The sequence below is a fragment of the Quercus robur genome, chromosome 6 (genome assembly GCF_932294415.1).
Source record: "Quercus robur chromosome 6, dhQueRobu3.1, whole genome shotgun sequence".
Lineage (NCBI taxonomy): Eukaryota > Viridiplantae > Streptophyta > Magnoliopsida > Fagales > Fagaceae > Quercus > Quercus robur.
In genome coordinates, this window is record NC_065539.1 from 31,906,477 (window position 1) to 31,933,481 (window position 27,005).

General features: G+C 36.3%; 3 protein-coding genes across 3 annotated transcripts; 2 read left to right on the top strand and 1 right to left on the bottom strand.

Moving 5' to 3' along the window:
* Positions 1-232: 232 nt before the first annotated feature.
* Positions 233-3,308, top strand: LOC126688441 (uncharacterized). The gene is made up of 5 exons (XM_050383139.1): positions 233-356; positions 464-584; positions 888-1,143; positions 2,854-2,985; positions 3,109-3,308. Exons 1-5 carry the CDS (start codon positions 262-264, stop codon positions 3,228-3,230), a joined length of 726 nt encoding a protein of 241 aa, XP_050239096.1. The 5' UTR covers positions 233-261; the 3' UTR covers positions 3,231-3,308.
* Positions 3,309-4,707: 1,399 nt separating this feature from the next.
* On the bottom strand, positions 4,708-13,798 carry LOC126688442 (protein DJ-1 homolog D). Its single transcript, XM_050383140.1, has 5 exons — positions 13,590-13,798; positions 13,381-13,497; positions 11,854-12,294; positions 10,570-10,932; positions 4,708-5,107 (listed from the first exon to the last, which is right to left on the bottom strand). The coding sequence occupies exons 1-5, from the start codon at positions 13,659-13,661 to the stop codon at positions 4,919-4,921; spliced, it is 1,182 nt and encodes a 393-aa protein (XP_050239097.1). The 5' UTR covers positions 13,662-13,798; the 3' UTR covers positions 4,708-4,918.
* A 5,264-nt stretch (positions 13,799-19,062) lies between these two features.
* LOC126688443 (cellulose synthase-like protein D1) lies at positions 19,063-25,922 on the top strand. The gene is made up of 6 exons (XM_050383141.1): positions 19,063-19,640; positions 20,651-21,080; positions 21,651-22,031; positions 22,593-22,968; positions 23,634-24,048; positions 24,583-25,922. The coding sequence occupies exons 1-6, from the start codon at positions 19,063-19,065 to the stop codon at positions 25,538-25,540; spliced, it is 3,138 nt and encodes a 1,045-aa protein (XP_050239098.1). The 3' UTR covers positions 25,541-25,922.
* The last annotated feature ends 1,083 nt before the right edge of the window (positions 25,923-27,005 follow it).

Here is a 27,005-nt window from a genome sequence, read left to right on the forward strand (position 1 = left end):
CATGACAAAAGCCCAAAAGATGATAATTTAACACACTATTCTCAAAAAAAAAAAGGAAAAAAGAAAAGAAAAAGAAATTGGATTGGGAATAGTGGAATAAATTTGGCCTAATGTTAAGGGCAAAAGTACAATTTAGGAGAGTAACCGGGAAACCAAACATTTCAATTGTCGCAAATATTTCAAACTGTTGGCGCTCAAAACTCAAAAGTATTAAAACGAGATAAAAATAGAAGAAGAAGAAAAAAAAATAAAGGTTAAGAAATGAAACCAAAAGACGCTTGTTCAAGTTCAATCACAATCAGGGCTTTGGGGCAGCGCTCTATCGCTTCCTCATTTCTCTCTCGCTCTTCTAATTCGTACTTATTAAACCAAATACCCTTAATTCTTTTTCTTCATTAATCCATTTTGATTAATTAAACTGATGCTAATTTCTTTATTTATTTTTTGTTGTACATGAAATTAGTTCAAATGATTTTAAAGAAGGTGTTCAGAACAAAGCTTCGAAGAAGGGCTCACACGTGTCGCTCGCGGACTTCCTTGACAGGAAACTGCATACTACTTCTGTGCCACCCAGAACGGTTCAGGTATTTTAGTCTGTTTGATTGCTGTGAAAATATAAGCAGATTCTGGGATTTATTTATTATTACTCGCAATCTTTTGTGCGTGTTTGTTATATGGACAAAAAAAAGAGTGATTTTAGTCTCTATGTTTTGGGTTATCATTTTTAATTTTTTAACCAAATTAAACATGTTATCATTCTATTAGACGTATTAGAGAAAAGAGATCACTTTTAGTTTCAGCTTGTTATATATTTGACATTGTTTGTTTCTTTTTTAATAAAAAATTGTATCAGAATTTGAATTGATCATAGCGTTGTTTTGTGACAGGGAAAGTCGAGGCCTTTTTCATCATTGCTGGGTCCAAGTCCAAGAGAATCAAGTGGCTCCATTGATGGCCATAATGGGGCCAACAAAGGTGGGGAAGCAGAGACAAATTGTGTGACGGATAAAGTGTTTTTTGAACAGTTCAAGCATTCTGGTGAAGACACAGGAGATTGTGGAGGTTCATGTAGTGTTGGTGAAGTGGAAAGTTGTAACATAGATGAAGCACAAGAATCAAGAAAAAGGAAGAACCCATTTCAAGGTTTGTCATCATACCTTACAGCAATTTTTTCTTATGTTTCAATCTGGTACCAGTTATTACAATGTGTTGGTGATTTAAGTCTTTGGTTGGTTTTGTAAATAGAAAATTTAACAACTGCTCACTGGTCTATTATGTTTTAATTGGTTCTGCTTTCGTGGACTAGTGAAAAAGGAAATTAAAAATATATATCACATAAATAATTCAATATAATCATTAGTCACTCAGCAGGAAAGTAGAGAATTAGAAATTTGTTGCACTTACTGGATTATGAAAAAACCCAAATGCCTACACCTTTTACTTTCTCCTTTGCATATTATTCTGCTGGAAAATGGATCATTAGTTTCTTTGTGCACTAGCCAATATGAAGCAAAGATTTTGGTACGTTTAGCTTGAGTATTAGTATTAGTAGAATTAATGATATTGAATTTTTATTTTTATTTTTTGTTTACATGAGCTGAAGGGCTGAAGGATACTGAATTCATGTTAGATACCATTACCCACAAAATCTTAATTTGTAGACTTGTGGTGATGTGTCATGTGACTCAACAACGTATGTCAATTATCAACTATCAAGCAAATCCTAATAATCTATATAGGAATTAGGAATCAGTTTAAATTTAAATGATAGATTCCTTTATCTCCAAATGCTAGGATGCAGTGACACAGTTGTGTTGTCAATGTGGTAAATTTGTTTCTTCTACGGTTTTTTGAACTTCCTAGACTTGTTCCCACCTCTTTTTCAATGAAATACTGAAATGATAACAAAAATTTTCAGGAGCTGGAGCCATAATGCTCAAGTATTCTAGAATTTTATCTGCTTTTACTTTCAGTAGGATTGCATTCATAGTCAAATGTCAAGTATAACAACAAAAGTTCAAGGAGGCCTGAAAATTCTGGGAAAAAAGGGCCCTGAATAACTGAATCTTTTTGAAAGTTTAAAACAATTGTATTGGTTTTTCATTCTTAGATGGCTCTCCTGAGGGACAGACAACAAGCAACCTAGGCCAAAGAAGATCCCAGTATTTGGCCTCTCACGTTTTTGCTTTAATAAGTTATACACAAATTTTTGTGCAAACTGTTCCAAAAGTTGCAGGAAGTTTGAATGGTGAGGCACACGTCTTAGGAACTATGAGGTCCTGTGTTTCTATCTGGACTCCTCAGATGCAAGGTCCTTGTGTGTAGGAACATGTATCCACCCTCTGAAAGGGATGGGTTCCTCATCATAATTTAAAAACGAGAGGCTGAGTTGAGCTGGGTTATTGCCTAGTTTGTATGTAATTCATAATAGTACTAACAGAGGTTAAAAGGAATTCGTAACTGTTTTGCAGATTGCTACAGAGCATGTGTATGTGCATACATCCTTTAGGATGATCCCTGGATCTATTTGAGTGTAATAATCAAAGAAGCATTTGCAAGGTTAGAAGAGCATAAAAAGTTTGGAAATGAAGTAAATGCATCATGTGATATGTGTTTTCTATCATACTCCAATGTAATTATAATAATTAATATATATATATATATATATATATATAAGATCTACAGGATATTGGTTAAAAAAGAAAAGAAAAGAAAAGTACAGAAAAAAAAAGATATCTTGTGAAATTATTGGATCAAAATTGGCATCCAATTAAAGTAGGTGGTAAATGATCGTTTGATTTTCCAATTTCATCTTTGGGTTCTGAACTTGACTTTAAATTATGTGGATATCAGGTGCAGGTGGTGACGAGAAATATGTTGCTCGAAAGCATTTGTTAGTTCTTGGAGGTGATCCAAAACCGAAGGAAAAAGGAAAGGATGAGAAATATAATAGCAAGAAGAAGCGAAGACCTCTTTACAATCACTGTTAGTCAGCTATATCTTTCTTTTTCAAATCTTTTATTAAATTTATATTCTATTTTGAAGGCTTAGTTGTTGTTTTATCCTTAACCAATTAAAGAAAATTTTGGTATCTCTATCTGCTTGCAGATGCCAATGGCTGTGGCTGGTGGGATTGCAACATGGAAGGTGTTGACAACGAAGAAGTAGGCTTCAGTGAGGTATGGGAAGGGGTGGGCTCTACCACATTAGGAGGAATAGAGTGGCATTGACTTTGATTGTCTTTGACCAAGTATTTTATGATATGATACTAAGACTAGAGAATGTTTATTTATTTATTTTGTTCTGTATGCTGTCCCTCGTCTGTGGGTGTGTATTAGCTCATCAAGCCTATTTCTTAAGCTAAACTAATAACATTACTTGTGACTTTTAATGAAATCGTCCATTCCGATATATAAAAAACGAATGATTTGAAAATACCGTAAAAAATGAACTGTCACAATCTTTTTTTATATATGTCTAAGTGATGGAAAAGAAATAATATCCTTCACGTATCTTAAAAAAAAAAAAAAAAACTCCTATAATGGATTGTACAATCATTGGAATTATGCCAATGAAGAAAAAAGGAACAACATAAGCCACACCATGATATGATCAAGAGCTTGTGAGAAACGTATTGTTTTTGGTTTAACGGTAGTGGAAGGTAACAAAATATTATGATCGCATGTCAGAATTGGGCTGATTAAAATTGGAAAGCTCTTTTGCTATATTATTATTATTATTTGTTTTAGAAAGTTTCAACTTATAGCGTTCGTTTTTAATGATAGTTTTTTATCATTAGATCTAGATATCAATTAGTTTTTGGTGTAGGTGAGGATTGAATCTTAAATCTTTTATACAATTATTAGAAATTTTATCAGTTGAGTTGTCTTATTATTTTACGTTGGAGGAAAATGCTAAAATCACAAATTATTTTATAAGTTTTTTTACAAATTATTGATGTGGTGGATTATTATTGAGAAGTAAAAATGTAATGCTAGTGGTGAATTTAAATAAAAACTAGTAAGAAATTGTCATATCAATAGTTTGAAAAGATGTGAAATAATTTGTGTTTGTACCATTACTCTTACGTTGGGTGATGATTTAAATTTCTTCAAACGGTTAGTTCCAAATGTAGACATATCATAATAATCATTTTGCAATTAAAAAAATATTAGATAACCATTCCACATTTTTAGTGCGATAGTCACTCTATAAATATAAGTGCTTGTGGGGTATGGAGGGAAGAGTTGGGATTCAATATCTTTAGGAGGGAGTTTTACACGCATATACTTAAATTAGGAGGGAGCTTCACTCTACAAATATTGGTAATTTTGGAAGTGTAAAGGTATTTGTGTCATTTTAGGTATTTAAGGGTATTTTGGTAATTTTGAAGATCAAGAGAGTATTTAAGTAGTTTTAGAGGTATTTGGATTATATTGGATTAAATGGGTAGAGTTACTAATTGAATGGGTTAAGTTGGTTATAGATAATTAATTTATATATAAATGGATCATAAATGGATAAATGAATAATTACACACCCAACCAATTTATGACTCAACTCATCCACTTGTCACCCCTATCTGTTGGAAAGTTAGAGATAGGTGGCTTTCCCTTAAAATGAAGATCAAAGCCAGATGATCTAGCACCGTATTGATTGATCCCAGAAGTCCACGTAGAACTGAAATAGCAAAGAAGGTACATAACAGGAACAGGAACAGGAAGAGACTTAGAAATTAGAATGTACATCGTCCTCTCGCAAATACCATAAAGTCGTATTAACTAAAACATACATATTAATTGTTATTTAGAAACATTTCATCATGCAGGCAAAGCGGATGGGATGGCACAGTGACAAGTGATAACCTGAACAATATTCTTTATTTATGTTGGAATAATAAGTAAATTAAGCCAATAGACTAGAATGATACTTGCACACCAAGCAACGCCATGAACTGGGAAATGAACTCTGGATGCCCTGGCCATGCAGCTCCAGTTACTAGATTTCCATCAGTGAAGCAACGATCTATTGGATCAGGTTCCAACCATGTAGCGCCTGACAGGACCACATTAAGCTTCACGGCTGGATATGCAGTACATTTTCTCCCCTATTTTATGACCATGAACAAAAAAGTTCAGATGTAAAGATAGTAGTATTCAAGAATTCGACATTTTTTTTTTTGTGTGACATGGTAGAGACAACATGCTGAACAAAAAGCACCAAGATATATTGCCAATTTATGCAGCAGAGGGGCATATGACAAAACTGGAATAAACATTATATCCCATTTTTCTGTTAACCTTATCTTTTCCCTGAAGTTAAGAGATGGACAAGCGAGAAGTCACCAGTACAAAAACTAAAACGTGATGTACTACTAATCATAGAATTCCAATAATATATACTCTGGGAAAAAAATAAAATAAAATAAAATCATCTTGCAACAATGTGGTAAACACCAACAGGTTTCAGTGGGTTTCCAAGAAAATGTAACAACATGATAAAGAATAATTTTTGTACTAGAAATAAAATTTTATTAAAAGGAAAATGGGGAAACCCTACTTAAAAGAAAAGGGGAGTATACAAGAGCCCCACCTAATAATTAACATCTAAAATTACAAATATCTAAAGAAACAATAAAAGTAATAACAAGCAAGATTCCTGATATCCTTTTGCCATTTGAATAGAGATCTCAAAAATAAAAGGTGACTCAATTGAAGCACCAATGTCTCTCAACTCCTAACGTCCTAGAGTTTTGTTCCTTCCACATGCACCACATTAAACATAAAGGGATCGCATTCCACATGTAGGAATGGTAAAGAATAATTTCAATATGCTGGACACAGTTGTGAATGAGATGAGATCCAACGAATGGTTTTTGGGAGGAATTTTGAATGTAGTTTTGACAATTAAGTAATTCCATCTTTCTTACTTAGAAATTCATCAGCCATGTAAGGTATCTAGCACCCTTTGCGCTCAAATTTCCTCTTTCCAATGAGGTAGCATCTCACTTACTCTTTGGACATATGCACCAGATTCCAAACAAGGAAAATACTATTGAATATCTCCCTAGAAACATAACAACATAGCAAATTGAGGTCCAATTAATTTATCTTCAAATTTCATCCCCAAAGAAAACACTGCTCTTGTACACATAATACCAATCAAGAATTATTTAATCTCTTGAAAAGGTTATCAACAATAAGGATATTGTGGAAAGCAACAATCCAGGTAAAGAAGGCTACCTTACAAAGCACCTCTGGCATCATAGTTTTTCCATGGGAACACAGATTTGAAACCCTTTGAAAAACCCCACAGGATCAACCCCCCATCCCCTCTTTCCTTCTCTCTTTTTCTCCTCTCAACATTGTCTAAAAGATTTAAGCACAAACCTTCCATTCCTAGGTAGCTATTTTTCTCTTCAACAGAGCCAAAGATCCCAGGCACCCCACCAAACAAAAAAAAATCCACCGGCTTTAATTTCTAATCCTGCCCAATACTTTTGATTCTCAAGACACCAATAATGTTTCCCACCTAACCAACCCACAGCTAGGCACCCAAGCATCGTCCTTCATGATTGAGGACAAATATGCAGTTGAGCAAACAAATTTTAGATATGCATTGATGAAATTGTACACCAGATATTATAACAGAGGAGAAGTATAGTCCCATCTCCCCATGGCACAAAACCAAAACATTGCCAGACCATATAAACATCCAAAGTCCACCTCTCTCTAAGAGAATTTTTTTGGAAAAGTAGATTTCAAAAATGTATTCTGACAGCAGATTCATTCTCCCTAACCAACAAGTATTTAAATCCAAGTGGACCCTTACCGCTCCACTGTCCACCTCTATCTGAAAGAATGGGACAGCAAAATGAAACCAGCCTGGGAAGTAAACTCTGCACTGCATTTAAACCCACAGACACTACAAATCTATTAATTTTAGACAAAATAAGACTCCTGAATATTTGTTCAGGTAAAACAACCCCTCTAAGGGAAAGTCCAGCAACTCATGCCTAAAAATAAAATCTGAAAACTCCAGTCATAGCTGAAGAGAACCTACCAAAGCTCAATCTAGTACAAGAGACTCTCACCACATCAAAATCCCTTCCAATACCCAAGCCTCCCCACATCTATTACTAAAACTGACCAGAAGTCCCACAGATAACATCTTCCTCTATCTCCATTTAGTCCATAGACACCTCTTAAAGCTCAAATGGAAATGTTTTCCACATTACTAAAACTGACAAAAAGTCCCACAGATAACATCTTCCTCTATCTCCATTGAGTCCATAGACACCTCTTAAAGCACAAATGGAAATGTTTTCCACATTAAAAGGAATAACAATGGGACAATAAAAACCCAATATCCACCTCCACTGCTAACTGCCCTCTTATCCCACCTAAGTAGAAAAATAAATTTTATAGCCAATTAATTAGTTCATCACTTATGAAGAGTGTCGATTATTTTGCCATTGCAACTGATACAACATGGGACAGATTAGGGGTAATCTGTCCACATGTTTGTGATGGCCATTAGGATAGGAGAAGTTATGATCTTGGCATTTGCTATGGAGACAGAAGGCTTTTGGGTTTTTAGATTGAATCCAGGTTTGATTTGGGTTTGCCAAGAGAGAAGAAGAGGGGGAATTTCGTTGCTGTTTAGGGGTAGCATAAGCAGTGATATCAACAATATTAAAACACAACGTGCTTCAATACTCAAAACACTCATTATTCCACCAATCAACCTGAATTCCTTGGTGTAGTGACTACATGGAGCACATTTTTAGACTCTTAGACCTCTTCCTTGATCTTTATTGATGACACTCTTTTCAAATCTATGGGCCTATCAAAATGATTATTTCAAAAAATATACAAATCTCATACACATAGACCAAGCCCATGTGTATTTTTTTCTAAGGGAAAATTTGGGAGTCGTGGATTGGAGGACAAAAAAGGATTTTTCTCATCTATCTTGGGTTTAATGGAAAACTTTGCAAATGGGCTTAGGATATTGCAAAATCCACCAAACCCAGGTATAGACCAATGTGCATAAAGCCAAACACATGGTAGAACTTTTTGTATCTAGTGAATTCTTTCACACGCCAAACTCAGAATCTCCATAAATGCCAACCTGATCTCAACCACTGCTTATTTTTGTAATCTCTTACATTTAGCAGTTCCAGGAGGCATCATTTTCTTTAGAGAAACAAACCAAACCAAGCTAGATTTACCGGATAACCTCAATTGTTATAGGACCAGATCTGTCGCATTGCCAATTATGCTGAACAGCCTGCAAATTCTACAGAACCTACTGTCCAAGGCTGGAATCAAGCAACATTCCACTGCTCAACACCTGGAAACCAACTCCTAAGAGCTAAACTATCTTACAAGCTAACTTTGTGGTGCCTTTTTTTTTTTTTTTGTGTGTGTGGCTAAAATACAAAAGGGCAGCAAGAGAGAGGGCTGGACATAAAAAGGGACACTGGGCTCAGGGAAAAGCCAACGTTCCTATTCAAAGGAACTTTTACATTCATTTTTACTTAAAAATCTCCCATACCCATTCTCTCTAATTTAGCAAGTCCTGGAGGCTGTGCTTCCTTTAAAGAAAGGAACCAGATGGGATAGAGCTAATCAAACTACTACAATCTACATAAAACCAAAACAGCCTCAAAATCTCCATAGATTCTAGGCCCATCACAATCCAATGCTGATTTTACAATTTCACAAATTAAGCAAGTCCAGGGGGCTGTGTTTCCCGTAAAGGAACCATCCGGATGAGGTCTGACTGATAAAATTGCTTCAAAAGTCATAAAACCAGAACAACTCAACTCTTTATGAAATTTCACGTCTCTAGGCTGGTGTTTTGCTAGTACCCACCACATCCCCAACTTGAACCTGGATCTGAAAGCCAAACCAATCAAAACTCAATGCATGGCAAGGTAACAAAAATGACCCCAGCAATGTTCTAAAACTAGGACTTCTAATTTCACTAGTAAAATAAAAATTTTGTAAGGCAATAAAAGACCGAGGGAGAATAGATTGGGGAATTTGACTACATATGTTTGTGGTATGCTTAGAGTTAGGAGAATATTTGGATATAGGGTTTATAACTTTAGAAAGAAGGGTTATGGTTAAAGAATGACTAGGTTTTGGTAGGGAAGGGAAAATATCTAATTCAAGGTTGCAAAAGAGGTGAGAAGATAAAGAGATCGAATCGATCCACAAGTTGTGAATAGTAACGGTATAAAATAGAAAAAACAATGTATGTGGACATTAACATAAATAGTGACAGAATGCCAAAGAAGAACAGAAAAGATAGAAAGAGAGAGAGTGAGTGAGAGAGTGAAAAAGAAAGAGAGAGAACATGCTAACACCAATGTGTTGAAATGCTCAAAACTCTCAATTTTTCGATCAGTCAAATCTCTCCTTATTTGAGTAGAATGACAAACTTATAAGCATTCTAGCTTTAACACTTTCTAATAGCAATAGAACTCCTACTTTGATTAGTAAGAAAACTACTACCGTAAGTGGTCCAAAATTCCACATTTAAAAGCCCATAATCTAAATTAGACTTACCTATAACAAAAAAAAAAAAAAAAATCCCTTAAACTTTGGCCAACATGCTTCAACACTTAAAACACACAATTTATCCATTAACTAACTCTCTCTTTAATTGAGTGAGTGACACACCTTTATATCTCTAGGTCTTAACTTTTCCTAATAGGACTTAACTCCACTTTAACTAGTAAACAAACTCCTAATTGAATAAGACTAAAGTTGACATATAAAAACCCATAAAATAAATTAGACTTACTAATAAAATAGAATCCAAGGCTCACAACTATGAAACACAAACAACAATTACAAATTACAAAATGACCCTTGACTCTAAAAAAAACTCAAATAAAGCTTAAAATAAAATAATGATGAATTAATTTATTACCACTTGATCTTTGCCTTGATCTTAGGCTTTCAAAGAAAATACTTATTCTCTAGCCACACAATCATTGCACACCTTGCTTAGAAACTCTTATAAAAAGTTCTAGACTTGAATCAATTATCAAAATACCCTCAGCTCGTAGGAATTGAAGAAAAATAACACATCTGTTCCTCTTTACAAAACTAACCATTATTTATGAAATAAAAAATTAATTTAACCCTGTACTACTCATGAGACAATTTATTAAACCACAAGCCCTGCCTCCATCTACATCCTACAAGAGCCCGACACCACAGAAACATTGCATTACTAAAATTGAGATAAAAGTACAAACAACGACTAAATCTGTTTTTCCATGGCTGCATCAATGTACAAGAGCACAAATATAACATTTCATAGCCATGCTACCAATTAAATTAGTGTAGAAAAAATGAATCTTAATTTCCACAATCCACAGGGTTTATGACTACTTATGACGCTATATCTGATCTAATGAGATTTTCTTGTAACAAATGTATAGCATGCCCTCAAAATAATGAAGTAGTTGAGATATATACAAAATGAAATTATTATAATAGTATGGAGTTCCTTCTTAAAGGATAATGTCAAGTTCTCAACAAAAACTACCTTAAGAACGTTAGCAGCAGATAAAATCTGCTGCCCATGGCAGATGGATGCAACTGGCTTCTTGATCTCCATAAATTCCTTCACCAAGGCAATGACTGACTCATTCAATGCCAAATATTCTGGAGCTCGACCTCCAGGGATTACAAGACCATCATAACTTGAGGTGTTTAAACCTTCAAAGCTAGCAGTTATAGTGAAATTATGGCCTGGCTTCTCACTATAAGTCTGGTCACCTTCAAAATCATGGACAGCAGTTGGGCAGGCATCACCAGCCTTCTTCTTTGGACAAACTGCATCAACATGGCATCCTAAGGCTTGAAGGGACTGAAAAGGGACAGTTACCTCATAATCTTCCATGTAATCCTGCAAATAGGAGAAAAAAAGAACAATGACTTAACTTATTTTTATTGAGAAACAATTATATGAACAAAAATGTGGCATGATAAAATAATATAAGATTGACAACCATACTGGCCCAGCCTTCAAAATGTGTATAGTTAAGAGCCTGTTAGGCAAAAGCTTTTCATTTAAATATCAGGATGCATCTTGTAAATTAAGAATGTAACATCAAATATGTATATGTATGTAAAGTGTAGGTCACTTTTGTAATTAAGACTTCTTAAAGGACTTCACTATTTGTTGAAGACACCAAAATTGCAGGTTGGATCAATGAAGAATGGACACCTTACTAATAATTGTCTTCTTATACGCAAGGTATATGAAAATAGTTGCCTAAAGTCTGGAACTCTTTTCCTTCTATGCAGAAGTATGCAACAAGAGGTTGATGACCTTCAGTATTCCTTTGAGTTCCCAATTTTATATGTAGAAATAAAAATATATCTTCATACACATCACATATGCTAGTGTATGCACACAATCAAGGGTTTTGGTGCACAGTTAATCATTTTGCTCATTTTCTTATTTGTATAACATGTGTTCTACCTCTGTAATTCATTATTAAGTCAATTAGAATCTAGAAAGTATGGATACTTCATTTGGGGTGTTGTACCTGTGCTGTAAGGGATAATAAGGGCTAATTTTTCAAAAAATGTTGTTTCATCGTGTCATATCCGTACCTATACCTGTAACCGGGCTTCCTAGGTGCTAATTGACTTTATTTTGAATTACAGAGGTAGAACACATTGGCATTAGCATATTCTTGTCTGTGAAATTAAAAAAGAGATATCAATAACCCCAGTGGGTCAAGGCTAAGTAATGATTTTCCTGATCTGCTATTTCTAAGTTGAACATACTCAACTTCCTGATCAGGAAGTTGCAACCTACCCCACAAAGAAACAATATCCTCTTATCTGAGCCAGTTATGGTGCCTCCTAGTGCCTTCACAAAATGCTGGATGAACTTGGGATGCCCTTCATATGTAGCTGCAGTAATGACATTGCCATCAACAACACATGCTGACATGGTTTCAGGTTCTACCCAATGAGCACCTGCAGCAACAAGAACAGGTCCCACGGTAGGGTAAGCAGTGCACTTCCGACCTTTAACTGATCCTGCAGCTGCCAAGATCAATTGCCCATGGCAGATAGAGGCAATTGGTTTCCCAGAGTTGGAAAAGTTGCCGACCAAGTCTAAAACAGCTGAATTCATAGCAAGATATTCTGGAGCCCGTCCTCCGGAAATCACCAAGCCATCATATTTTGTAAATTCAATTTCATCAAATGTTGCATTGAGTGTGAAATTGTGACCACGCGACTCAGAGTAAGTCTGCAGCCAATAGAGACAAGAAAAAGATAAAGATTAGAAAGAAGGAAAATAGGAAATGAAAACTATATTGTTTAACTCAACAAGAAAGTGATAAGATCACATATTAACTAACTTACAAAGAAAGTACCATACTCAAGCATATATAGTATTACATATAGAAGAAATAGATCATTGCTCTTTAACTCTCAATAACTCGTATACATTAAAATTGTACTTTTGTCAAACCCAGGCAAAGAGTCTCTCTCTCTATCTCTTTCAGTAAGTGTCTGAAATACATGTGGCTGACCTTGACTAGTCTATATATGATCCATTGCCAACCTTTAAATTTTGGGACTAAGGCTTGCTTGTTGTTGAGTTAATTAAATCCAGGCCAGGAGTCAGTATGTTTTAATTCTGAAGTCTTGAAGAATGTTGGAATTAATCAAACCCATTAATCTTTGACCGTAACATTGTATAATTAGTGCAAATAGTTTTATTAGCAGCATATATATGAGTGTCAAATGTTAAAGAGTTATTTTCTAAAACATTACGCACAATGTATATGAAATAATTGGATAACCGATGAAATCTGTAAATGACATATCTAACCCTAACAACAACAATATAAACCAAGCCCTAGTATCAAAATTTGGGGTCAATTATGAATCCTCAACAGACTAGTTAATGTCAGTCACATGTATTCTTTTCATCCTTCTATTCTACTTGAAGTCCCATGATTCACATGCCTTTCTTACTACTACTTCTATTGATGTATTTTAGGTCTTCTCTACCTTTTTTAGTTCTCTCAATTTGAATCAACTCATTATTTCATATTGGTGCATTAATCACTCTCTTCTCCACATGACCAAACCATCTTTTCTCCACACTTGCTAATGTCAGCTGAAATTAGCTAACTGCTGACAATAAAGTTATTAACTAAGATTTTTTTTTTTTTTTGGAGAAATGAATTGGTTTATGGTTATAAATACAAATACAAAAGAGTACATAGTTAGCAGAGCACAACAAAGCCGAAATTTGTATATGCAAAAATCTCATAGAAAAAGAACCCAAAAATTAAATAATACAAAGGGAGAGAGAGAGAGAGACCTGATGAGCAGAGGCCTGATGAATAGCAGTGCGGCAAATATCACCAGATTTCTTGCCTGGGCAAACGGCATCAACCGACACTCCAAATGCCAGCAATGCTTGAAATGGAACCATTGCCTGCAACCATAAAAAAAATTAAGAGTTATATAATAAGAAATTAATCATACCCAATAACCAAAAAAATAAAAAACAGATAGAGAGATTGATGCCTCATAATCTTCCACGTAGTCACCGCATAGTAGCAGAACTCTTCTCTGAGCCTTGGTATTGGAATTCGCCATTGTAATTTGCACTCACACAATTTAGATTAGCCTTTTTGTGAAATGAGGAGTTGTTGATGAGAGTTGAGAGTTTCAGATGAGTGAAGCTGATTTTTATATATATCACAATCATTCTCTCTCTCTCTCTCTCTCTCTAATATATATATATGACAAATTGCTACCCACTTTTTCATAATTTTTTGGACGAATCCCATGAGATCTGCTGTTACACCTTGGTTTTGTCTACGGGCCATTTCATCGAGACATTTTATAATAAACAATTAAAAAATATGCATTTTTCCAAGAAAAAAATAAAATAAAATAAAACCCAGAAAGCCAACCAGGAATTTCTCAGTAAATGTAAAGCGCTGTGGAATGGTCTACACTGAAAACAACACATTGTAGTCCTAACTCGTAACTGGTGAAAAGCGAAAACTACCTGAGTTGTCATTCTTTGAGTAATGATTCATATATGAGTTGGTTTTGAAAATTTAAGTGTCATCAATTAGAAAGGAATAAATTTTTTTTTTTTTTGAGAGAAAGAAATAATTTAAATTCACTAATTAACAATGTTTTATATAATAAAACGTATAGTATATTTAGTATTTTTCTTTATAAATTAAAGTGCCAGTTGGTGATTTTGATGGGATGCATCCAAATGTCTATGAAAGAAAGAAAATCTAACAATATTGTTCATAACAGGTGTATTTTGAGTTGTGATGTAATTTTTTTTTTTTATATAATTATTATATTTTATTTTATCGTGACTTGTGATGAGCCAGGTTTTAATTTATTACAAAAATGTTGGGAGATTTTATTATAGGAAAATGTAAAATTATTACAAAAATTTACTAAGCACCGATAAAGAATGCAATTGATAGATTTTGACTATACAGGAAAAGAATGTTAGAATTGTTTTTTATTATAATTGATAACTGTAAGGACACGATTCGTAACGAACCACAACAGTGTTAGGCTCGCTCGTAAAAAAGCCTAAACAATATCATTTGTAGAGCATGGGTTTGAAAGGTTAGGCCTTGGTCACCAGGCGGTGGGTTTTTCGTGATATCCGTACATGATTAAGTCGTCTTCGCCCCTGGAGTCTTTCTCCTGGAGGCGGGCTGGGAGGCTCTGGTTTTTGGCCATTTTTCCCAGCCTCTTCTATGAGTTACTTACTTTTCCTTTTATACTAGCCTGTGTTTTTTTATCCTTCGTCCACGTGTAGGATCGACATTCCAAGACTGATACTTGTCCCATCAGCCCATACCCGGAGTGGTTGGGGGTGGTTGAAAAAACTGGAGAGTATGGCTCTGTCAGGTGCAGAGTATTGAATGGCAGTAAGGGCAGCTTTCTCCGGTTGTTACACTTTCCAGCATACCCCTTTCTATTGGTACAGATATTTTAGATTTTTTCCTAAGTTGTTTCTATACCATTTTTGCCCTTTCTTCCGAGGAGACTTCGGACAGGCTGAGGACTGAATCGTCCTCGGCTGTATCCCCATGCTATTTTGTACTTGCATTACCGTGCCTGGGCCATAACCTTCCTCGGCTTGGGCCTTTGGGTTCCAACGAATAAATGGAGTTGGCCCAAAAATTGTTCGGCCCTACAATAGCCCCTCAAAACCCTGCTGTCTGACCTCTTGGTTGGAGAGGAGGGTTTTGGTAATTCATCCTTTCATTAATGTTGGCGGTTCTCCATCTGCCCAGGAAATGTACCGGTCTACGAGACATTCTTTTGAATTTACTCCTGACGCGTTCTCGCCGTTTAATTATCCGAAACGCGCCTTTAATGACTTCTATTTACGAGACTACTTAAATTCGATGGTTTGTTTGATGATGTGGGGAAGTGGAACAGGTACATCCTCGTTTTACAAATTCTCTTGGAAATCTGGATAAATTAAATACCTTCCGTTTTGCCCTTCATATAAGAAGAAAAGTAGGAGGCTATTGCTCTTGTATAGAGACCCTTTTTATCTTTCTGAGATCTGAAATCCTTAGCCTCCTCTAGAGTTTACTTTACCCGCTAGTTATACATTAAATTGTGATACGTTCGCCATAATAATAAGTAATGAAGGAACCATACCCCTCCCAAAAACACCATGTTCTAATAAAGCTCGAAATGGCTCGGTCAGGGCAAGGATGACGGAGACTCAAGATCTTTCTCACCTTCCTTTCAGCCAAAATTCGAAGCAGGGACTCGTCACGTCAAACTTTCGGCGTGACTGAGCCGAGGACACCCATTATCAGTACCAGCCGCTCTCTCATGAGCATAGCTAACATGGCACCAGTGTGTTAGGAGTCAGGACTGACGTAGGGACTAAGTGCCCCCGCTTCTTCCTTTCTTCGTTCACTGGTACCTCCTTTTACCTCTCTTTCTTCTTCTTTCCACCGCCAGATCCATCCTGGCGCTTTTCCTTCTTCCTCTTCTTCTCCTCCTTCTTTCCTTTCATCTCCTCCCTCTTCTTCTCCTCCTTCTTTCTCTTCATCTCCTCCATCTTCTTCTGAAGAAGGTCCTCCTCTCAATATGGGCGCTACTGGGGCAGAGTTCGGAAGGACTTTGAAGACGAGAGAAAAGGACATCGGACTGTTTACTTGTTATATTGTTGTTGTTTTTCTTTTATTATTTTTGTAATTCACCTTCTGTATAGGCTTGTTTAAGCCCTTATTTGTACGTTGTAATACCTCTTTATATTAATAAAAATTGTTATTGCTTTATTTCATATGTTCTATCTCTTTATTTCCGAAATGATTACGCCGTGAATAGATATACAATCTTGTAAATTCTTTTTATTTTTACACTTTGACCGACGTCTAGGACCGAAATCCTAGTTCATAAAAAGATCTTGTTTTGTGTTTATAGAAATTATCCGACTTAATCATACTGAATCGAACAAGTGATACTTAGGGCTGAAACCCCTATTAGGAAGAAAAAGAAAGGACATTATGATGAGCTTATTGAGTCGGCCTGGCACAACACCACCGACCTTAGAGCACAAGACTTAGGGCTGAAATCCCTTATCAAGGAAAAAGGCGCTGTTATGGACTTTACGAGTGCTGTTCAGCACAATAATGTAGACTTGAACTAATGACACTTAGGGTCAAAAACTTTTGCTAAGGAAAAGTTATTATCATGAATTTAATCAAAGTTGCTTGGCACAACACTGCCGACCTGTGAAAACAACACTTACCCCAAAATAGCCAAGATAACAACTGAATGCTATGTGCGGTGTAGGAGGTAATCATCCGAAGACATATAACCCGGAAATGAACAGCCCCTCCAGGTTGCTGAGTAATAAGGTGTTTTATCATCCTCCTAACAACTTTAATAGCTTTAACCTTTTATAGTATTTGAGCTGAGGATGAGCAACTTAGAATCTTTATTAAGTAGCTGACCTTACCATAGGTTTGAGCTCATCTAAGTAGTTGATTTTTCCATAAGTTTGAGTCCGAGGACCATACAATATCTTGGTTCTGTCCAAAACTCAGTTTTCTCATCTAAGTAGTTGGTTTCCCCATAGGTTTGAGTCCGAGGACCATACAATACCTCGGTTGTGTCCAAAACTCAGTTTTTTCATCCAAGTAGTTGGTTTCCCTGTAGGTTTGAGTCCGAGGACCATACAATACCTTGGTTCTGTCCAAAACTCAGTTTTCTCATCCAAGTAGTTGGTTTCCCCGTAGGTTTGAGTCCGAGGACCATACAATACCTTGGTTTTGTCCAAAACTCAGTTTTCTCATCCAAGTAGTTGGTTTCCCCGTAGGTTTGAGTCCGAGGACCATACAATACCTTGGTTCTGTCCAAAACTCAATTTTCTCATCCAAGTAGTTGGTTTCCCCGTAGGTTTGAGTCCGAGGACCATACAATACCTTGGTTCTGTCCAAAACTCAGTTTTCTCATCCAAGTAGTTGGTTTCTCCGTAGGTTTGAGTCCGAGGACCATACAATACCTTGGCATGGGACCTTGGCTCTAGGGGAATTAGCTCCTCGACCAAGCCCCTAGAACCATCCAGGCGATTGACGCTACCAAGCGTAGCCCCTAGTCAAGAATCCCCTAGCGGAACTTTACACTAGAACTCTATAACCAGCTGTTAGAAATGACAAATGAACTCTCTCGACCTACCGCCTATGCCAACACACAAGCCTTTCCCACAGACGGCGCCAATTGTAAGGACACAATTCGTAACAAACCACAACAGTGTTGGGCTCGCTCGTAAAAAGGCCCAAACAATATCATTTGTAGAGCATGGGTTTGAAAGGCTAGGCCTTGGTCACCAGGCGGTGGGTTTTTCGTGATATCCGTACATGATTAAGTCGTCTTCGCCCCTGGAGTCTTTCTCCTGGAGGCGGGCTAGGAGGCTCTGGTTTTTAGCCATTTTTCCCAGCCTCTTCTATGAGTTACTTACTTTTCCTTTTATACTAGCCTGTGTTTTTTTATCCTTCATCCACGTGTAGGATCGACATTCCAAGACTGATACTTGTCCCATCAGCCCATACCCGGAGTGGTTGAGGGTGGTTGAAAAAGCTGGAGAGTATGGCTCTGTCAGGTGCAGAGTATTGAATGGCAGTAAGGGCAGCTTTCCCCGGTCGTTACACTTTCCAGCATACCCCTTTCTATTGGTACAGATATTTTAGATTTTTTCCCAAGTTGTTTCTATACCATTTTTTCCCTTTCCTCCGAGGAGACTTCGGACAGGTCGAGGACTGAATCGTTCTCGGCTGTATCCCCATGCTATTTTGTACTTGCATTATCGTGCCTGGGCCATAACCTTCCTCGGCTTGGGCCTTTGGACTCCAACGAATAAATGGAGCTGGCCCAAAAATTGTTGGGCCCCACAATAACATATTTGTACCAAAATTTTTAAAGTCTCTTTGAATCCTATTTGTCGAGTTAGTTAGAAGAACTCTAAAGTCCAAATATATATATATATATATATATATATATATATCAAAGGAGCAACATTTAGGTTGGTTTGTTTTTTCCTGAAATTTGTTAAATTGTTGGAAGAGGATGGGTTGTTAAATACTACTTATAATATTCCAATATTTAAGTTGGTACCAAATAAACCGTGAACCAAGAACCTAACTGAAGAGTGAAGAGAGAGGCCAAGCTTGAAAAGAGGGAGTGACATCCGTTGCAGTAAGGCTAAAAATAGATTCAACTTCAAAACCATTAAACTACTCAACTTTATTTGCCTCCTTCCAATTCCATTCTGCATGCAACTCCACAAAATTTTATAAGATTTCCATTTCTACACCCTCTTTGTGTCCACATTAAAATTTATGATCAATCTCCGGATTTTCAAATTACAGATAAAAAAAAAAATATTCATGAAGAACATCGATCAATCTTGAATGAATGTAGTATATGATATAGATTTCTAAAGAAGACATATATATCACATAGAAAAAAAAAAACATCAAGGTAGATGGCAACTTCATCAGGGTCACCAAAAAAATCATCATCATCATCATCATCAACGGCAAGCCGGCCGCCTAATCAGGGCATCAAATTTGCTCGACGCACATCAAGCGGCCGTGTTGTGAGCTTGTCCCGGGACGATGACTTGGACATGTCAGGCGAGTTTGCAGGGCCAAATGACTACATCAATTACACGGTGATGATGCCACCAACACCAGACAACCAGCCCGGTGCAGATTCAGAAACCAAGCCAGATGGTGGCCCCCAAAGGCGGAGGACCGGAGATGAGGAAGGCGGTGGTAATGCCACCGCCACCGGAGCTGCAAAGATGGACAGGAGGGTGTCAGTGATGAAATCTTCCAACAACAAATCAATGTTATTGAGGACCCAAACTGGGGACTTCGATCACAACCGCTGGTTGTTCGAGACAAAAGGGAAGTATGGCATTGGTAATGCGTTTTGGTCAGCCGAGGACGATGATTATGGCTCCGAAACTGGTATGAGTATGTCTGATTTTTTGGACAAGCCATGGAAGCCACTCACTAGGAAGGTTAAGATTCCAACCGCTATTCTTAGTCCTTACAGGTATATATATATATATTCTTTTTCTTTTGGTGGGTAAGAATAAGATTAATATGTTCATATATGTCATTCTTGTAACAAAAATAATTAGAAAATTTTCATTATTTATATGAGTTGCATGAGCTTTATTAGCCAATCAAACTGCGGGGAGAAACAAAATGGGAAGTGGGTTTTATATAAATTGTAATATTTGACTGTGTCTGATATGTTTCTTGTACGGAGAAACCTGAGAGCTCAACCTTAACGAACTTAACTAATTGGCAGAAAGTTAGCTGAGCCAGAGGGCTGATACAATAGAAAACAAGTTCAGAATTCTCAAAATTTTGTTTCCATCTCTCAATCTAACATTTCTCTTTATCTAAAAGTAACTCTTGCAACTAGTGGCCATAAAATCTTTCACACAGACACAGGTAACCATAAAACACTCACAAATACACTTCCTTTTTTCTAAAAGTGTCTTTTGTTATTAATGAATCATCATCGAACCACTCTTCTTATTTCTTATTCCTAAACTTACTCGCATCGATCGTATATAAAATAAATAAGTTTTCTTTATATTTTGTATGTTATGCTTTAATATAATTGATGTGAAAGAATCAATTATAAATTTGATTTTAATTGTATCCCTACATTAAAGGTTAAGACTTTTGAATGGTTCTATTGTTAAATTTTTTATTAGCATGCAATAAGCAAAATGTAACTAAAAATCAATGAACAAGAAAATGTCTAATTTAGAGTTAATCACATTAGCCCTAAAGTTATACCAAGTCTCCATATTATCTGCTCAGCTCATAGAAAGCAATGGCACAAGAATGACTGATACGTACATGTGCAACCGCGAATATCTCAACTCCAACTTCATTTCCATTCTTTCAAAAATTAGCTCAAGTGTACATCAATGAAATACTTTTTTCTTCAAACTTTCAAATCATATACGATGACTCCTGTTGTGAAACATTACATAAGACTTTTTTTAATTGTATAAAATTACAGAAGTTTTTCTCTTTGAACAGGTTACTAGTGCTGATCCGAGTAGTAGTTCTAACTTTGTTCCTCACATGGCGTATCCAAAACCCCAATCGAGATGCAATGTGGCTATGGGGTATGTCCATTGTGTGCGAGTGTTGGTTCGCCTTCTCATGGCTCTTAGACATTCTTCCCAAGATCAACCCCATCAACCGAGCCACTGACCTTGCTGCCCTCCGTGACAAGTTTGAGCAGTCCTCCCCATCCAACCCTCATGGCCGCTCTGACCTCCCTGGTATTGACATCTTTGTCTCCACTGCCGATCCTGAGAAGGAACCTCCTCTTGTCACAGCCAATACCATTCTCTCCATTCTTGCTGTGGACTACCCGGTCGAGAAGCTTTCATGCTATATTTCAGATGATGGTGGCGCCATACTCACATTCGAGGCCATGGCCGAGGCTGTTCAATTTGCCGAGGTTTTGTTACTTACTATCTTCATCCAATGTCTTCCTTTTTTGAACTTAAGACCATCTATTCTGATATCATATAAATTAACTATTATCTCAAAAACTTAATTGTTTAAAAAAAAAGAAATTAATCATTTGATACTTGTTTAAACACATTTATGAAGGAAATAATTGTGATCATTTTTAACTGTCTTTGCTAAAACCCAAAAAAAAAAAAAAAAAAAATACAAATGAAAATTTTATTCTTTAATATCATTGTTTCTTTTGGAAGAACCTTCAAACAAACCATTGTTAAGTTATATAAAGAGCCCCCCCTCTTTTTTCCTGAAATTCGTGAAAGGGATTTTCATGGAAGGAGCATTTTCCTTCTTATGAATTTGGCAAGCATTTTAGCAAAATTCAAGCAAAGATCATTTTCATTTTTTCATTCTTTGTTAATTCAACATAATGACATTATATTTACATCTTTCTAGCCCAAAAAATAATGCAAATTAAGATTTATTCATGTTTGAATGATCAAATTATACAACACAATTGTATATTTCTATAAATGTGCAACTACCATTTGTTAATGTACAGGTTTGGGTGCCCTTTTGCCGCAAACACAACATTGAGCCTAGGAATCCAGATAGTTACTTTAGCAGCAAAACTGATCCCACGAAGAACAAGAAGCGTCCTGATTTCGTCAAGGATCGGCGTTGGATCAAGAGAGAGTACGATGAGTTTAAGGTTAGGATAAATGGTCTCCCTGAAGCTATACGTAAGAGGAGTGAAACGTATAACTCAAAGGAGGAAATGAAGGAGAAGAAGCTTGCCCGTGAGAAAAATGGAGGTGTGTTGCCACTGGACCCCATTAGTTTCACCAAGTCTACGTGGATGGCCGATGGCACTCACTGGCCGGGGACCTGGCTCAATCCTACGGCTGATCATTCAAAGGGAGACCATGCTGGAATTTTACAGGTGATCACTCAATAATTGCTAGCTCCTTGTATATATTCAACACCATCCTTTTTAACAAGTTCTTTTAGGATATGTTAAGTTGTCAAGGTATGATTAGAGTAACACTACAATCACCGCAGACACTACTTTTATCATGTACTAATCACAACCAATCATATCAATAGTTGCAGAAAAATACTCCTTAGACTTGTTTTTATAAATCCCAATTACTCACAAATATTTATTATATTAATATCTACAAGTGCAGATGAAGCTTTGTAATTGTTTAATCTGTTTCATTTTATGCATTATTATCCTATTCTTAACATGAATCCCAAGTTAACTCACAAATGTTATCTATGACTACAAGTTTAATTGAAGCTTTGAATTTGTTTCAAATGTTAGAATCACTTTGTCTTTGTGCATTGTTATCCTCTTCTAAACATGCTTTGGTTTTCTTACTTTATATTCTTTCTTATTTTTTCTAATAAGCATTTCCAATATTTTTCTTAAGTCCTCAAGTCTAAATTAGTTCCTAGCTGAATGCTGATTACTGAAATTGTGTAATTTATGACAATGCAGGTGATGAGTAAGGTTCCAGAAAATGAAACAGTGATGGGTCATTCAGACGAGAAAAAATTGGACTTCACTGGGGTGGACATTCGGCTACCAATGTTTGCATATGTCTCAAGAGAGAAGCGGCCAGGATATGACCACAACAAGAAAGCCGGTGCCATGAATGCCTTGGTTCGAGCTTCAGCAATACTGTCCAATGGTCCATTCATACTCAATTTGGATTGTGATCATTATATCTATAATTCTCAAGCTCTGAGGGAAGGGATGTGCTTCATGATGGACCGTGGAGGTGACAGGATATGCTACATACAGTTCCCCCAGAGATTTGAAGGGATTGATCCATCTGACCGATATGCAAATCATAACACTGTCTTTTTCGATGGTAATATTTGCAATTTATTTGCATCCAAATTATCTTTAATTTTTTGTTACTCTATATTTTTAAGTTTCACCTCAAAAATAAATTAAGGTTAAAACTGCGTATCAATTACTTATTTCAAGCCCATAGAAGCAGCAACTTTATTCACTAAATGCGACTTCATATTTTTTTTAGTTTCAAAAGGAAAAACTCACCATGTATGTGCATTAAGTATGAACTTCATGGAAACTAGGCACTACATTTTGGGTGACAGTTAAAACCAGTCAAACATCCATGCCATTTGTAATTCCTTAAAATATTAAAGGATAGGCACTACATTTTGGGTGACAGTTAAAACCAGTCAAACATCCATGCCATTTGTAATTCCTTAAAATATTAAAGGATTAGACTCATTTGATACTATTTGAGCATCTACGATTCTATTATAAGTAATGTTATAATCATTACAATTTTCACAATAATTTTCATAATAATTGAGTTGACAAATATTTACTGATTATTATCAAGATCTATCATTGACGCCATTTTCTTTTATCTACCATTAGCAACTACTATCTCAGCAATTGCGAAAATTTTTTAATTCTAGAGTTATTATTCGGTTAGTGTTGTGTGCTATTCCTTGCTTTTTTGTTCCCCTCATAATTCAAAATTCCCATTTTGCATAAAAGGAAATATGCGAGCTCTAGATGGTCTTCAGGGCCCGGTATACGTGGGAACCGGCTGCATGTTCCGGCGATATGCACTCTACGGTTTCCACCCACCTAGAGCAAACGAGTACTCAGGCATGTTTGGGCAATTAAAATCCCCAGCTCCCAATATTTCTGCAATGCAGTCATTGCAATCTGATCAGGAAGAGGACTTAGACACACAGCCCCTAACATCACACCCTGACTTGAACTTGCCAAGGAAGTTTGGGAATTCCACTGTGCTCACGGAGTCCATAGCTATTGCAGAGTACCAAGGAAGACCACTTGCTGATCACATTTCTATTAAAAATGGTAGGCCTCCAGGGGCACTGCTCCTGCCCCGCGCACCACTGGATGCGCCCACTGTTGCTGAGGCAATTTCTGTCATCTCTTGCTGGTAATTCCTCACTCATTTCAATTTCTTTGCATTATATTGTTTTCAAAACATTTAGTGTGGCTATCAATCTAATCTTCCCGAACCTAACACTGTTCCTGCGCCATAGACTTAAGTGGCACATAAAATCAAGTTTCACATAGTTTTATTTAAGATTCTGGCTTCATAATGTTAGGATCACAACATTATTTTTCACAATTTTTTTTTTCACAACTATTGGTATGTGTGATTATAGCAACATCACTTTCACCTAGGTCCATCACTGATGCCACTCTTGTTAAATGCAGCAATTACAACAGTCATGTTAGCAGTTGTGAAAACGCATTTGGTTGCTTAGAAAAAATTGATTATAATGTTACTTGAAAGATGTTTCAGATGAAAAAATAAGGAAAACATTGGATAACAATACAGACATTTTCAAGAACCAAACTCATCAAAAGAAGTAACAAATTTGAGATAGAGAACATGATGGCTGTAGAAGACAAGATTCATCAATGTCTAAATGGTTAGTAACTAATTGTCTAAATGCAAACGCAGGTATGAGGACAAGACTGAATGGGGTGACAGGATAGGTTGGATTTATGGATCAGTGACAGAGGATGTGGTAACTGGCTACAGAATGCACAACCGTGGGTGGCGATCTGTGTATTGCGTCACAAAGCGTGATGCTTTCCATGGCACAGCACCTATTAATCTCACTGATCGACTGCACCAAGTCCTTCGATGGGCCACTGGTTCTGTTGAAATCTTCTTCTCTCGGAACAATGCATTTCTTGGAAGCAAACGCCTCAAGTTCCTACAACGCATTGCATACCTCAATGTTGGTATCTACCCCTTCACTTCCTTCTTCTTAGTTGTATATTGCTTCCTTCCCGCGCTTTCTCTCTTCACAGGAAATTTCATTGTTCAAAGCCTAAACATCTCGTTCCTTGTCTATCTCCTTACCATCACTGTTACTCTCACTCTCATCTCCCTCCTGGAAGTCAAGTGGTCTGGTATAGGCCTTGAGGAATGGTGGAGAAATGAACAATTTTGGGTCATTGGTGGCACAAGTGCTCACCTTGCTGCTGTGCTTCAGGGTCTCCTAAAAGTTATAGCCGGTATTGAAATCTCTTTCACATTAACCTCAAAGTCTGGTGGTGAAGATGAAGATGACATATATGCTGATCTTTACATTGTGAAGTGGACAAGTCTATTCATGATGCCATTAACAATCATGGTAGTCAACCTGGTTGCTGTTGTTATTGGATTCTCCAGGACATTATACAGTGTGATACCACAATGGAGTAAACTGATGGGAGGATTGTTCTTTAGCTTCTGGGTGTTGGCTCACATGTACCCATTTGCCAAAGGTTTGATGGGGAGGAGAGGAAGAGTGCCCACAATTGTATACGTGTGGGCAGGGCTGGTTTCAATTACAGTGTCTTTGCTTTGGATATCAATTAGTCCTCCAGATGATACTGCCACTACCTCAGGTGGAGGTGTTCAGATATAATATAAGTTGGTCAGGATATACGAAGGATTAGAATCTGATATGAAAATTTGTGAGTTCAGTTATCTCAACTGATAAAATTTGATGGTTGAATAGGAGATTTGGGGTTCAATCCCTACTTACAACAAAAATCGGTCGGTGGCTTGGTTTGACGATAAAGAGCACAACAGTGGATGCCATAAATTCAAACTCTATTAAAAAAAAAAAAGAATCTGATATGAAAATTCAAAACAGTAAAATACATTAGGCTCTCTCCCTCTCTCTTTTTGACTGGTTGGATTTCAGAATATAAGCAAACTTTATGTGCTAGGTGTACCATGACAAATGTACAATAGATTTTCTTTTTCTTACTTGTACGTGTCTATTTTTGGTTACTGATGGAAGGAATGGGTAGTGTCAGCCAATTTTTTTACAAATGTTGTCTTCTATTGACTAAATTTTGAGCTTCTGGTTATTTAAAGGAATTTTAAGATTATGATCCCAGTATTTTGCAAGGGCAAATTAAGTTGCTTTGGAAATGAATTTCATTCACCCATGTAAATGATTCCTTAAACTTATTTTTATAATAATTTTCTTTTTAAAAGAAATATTATTTACCTACCGGCTACCATATTGTTCATAACTACGGGCTGTGCATATAGCCTAATGAATATCAGTGACAGCGTGACAAGTATAATCCCTTCATAACCAGTGATAGTTAACCCAACTTTACACGATCGATTCTCAAAAAATAAAAATAAAAAACTTTACACGATCGAAAAGGACATGGCTTTTGTCCAGTGCATTAGTGCACTAGACACATTGGAATACTGACATGTGTTCATTTTCTAACGTGTCTAGTGCAAATGTGCAATTAATGCATTGAATACAAGCTCTTACCAATTGAAAAATACTAAACTTACCACCACACACCCTTGGTGCGATGGTCACTCCACAAATATAAGTGCTTGTAGGGTGTGGGGGGCAAAAGTCAGGTTTCAAGTCTCCAGGAGGGAGCTTTCACACACATATACATTTAGATTATGATAGAGTAGAATTTCTATCTTGTATAAAAAAAAAAAAAATACTAAACTTCATATAAATTTTACTTTTAAAAAAAAATTACAAATTGAGATAGTAATGAATGTGATTAGTGCATTTTAACAAGATAATAAATGAGTATTTGAATTGTTTCTTGCTATTGATAACACATTAATTTGTAAAACCTATGCAGTAATATTTGTACTAGCCCTAGCATCAATTACACACTATATTATAAATAAATTGTTCACTATTTAAAGAATAGTTCTCCTACAACCATTCACTTTGCCCCAACTTGATGATATGGTTGATTGTGATTAGTAAAATATGACTTTCACTTGAATTTACCACTTTTTTTTATCACTTAGAATCAACTAAATCATAGTTGTGGCAAAAGTTGCATCCATCAACTTTCTCTTAAAGGAAAGTAAACCGTTGAGGAATTATA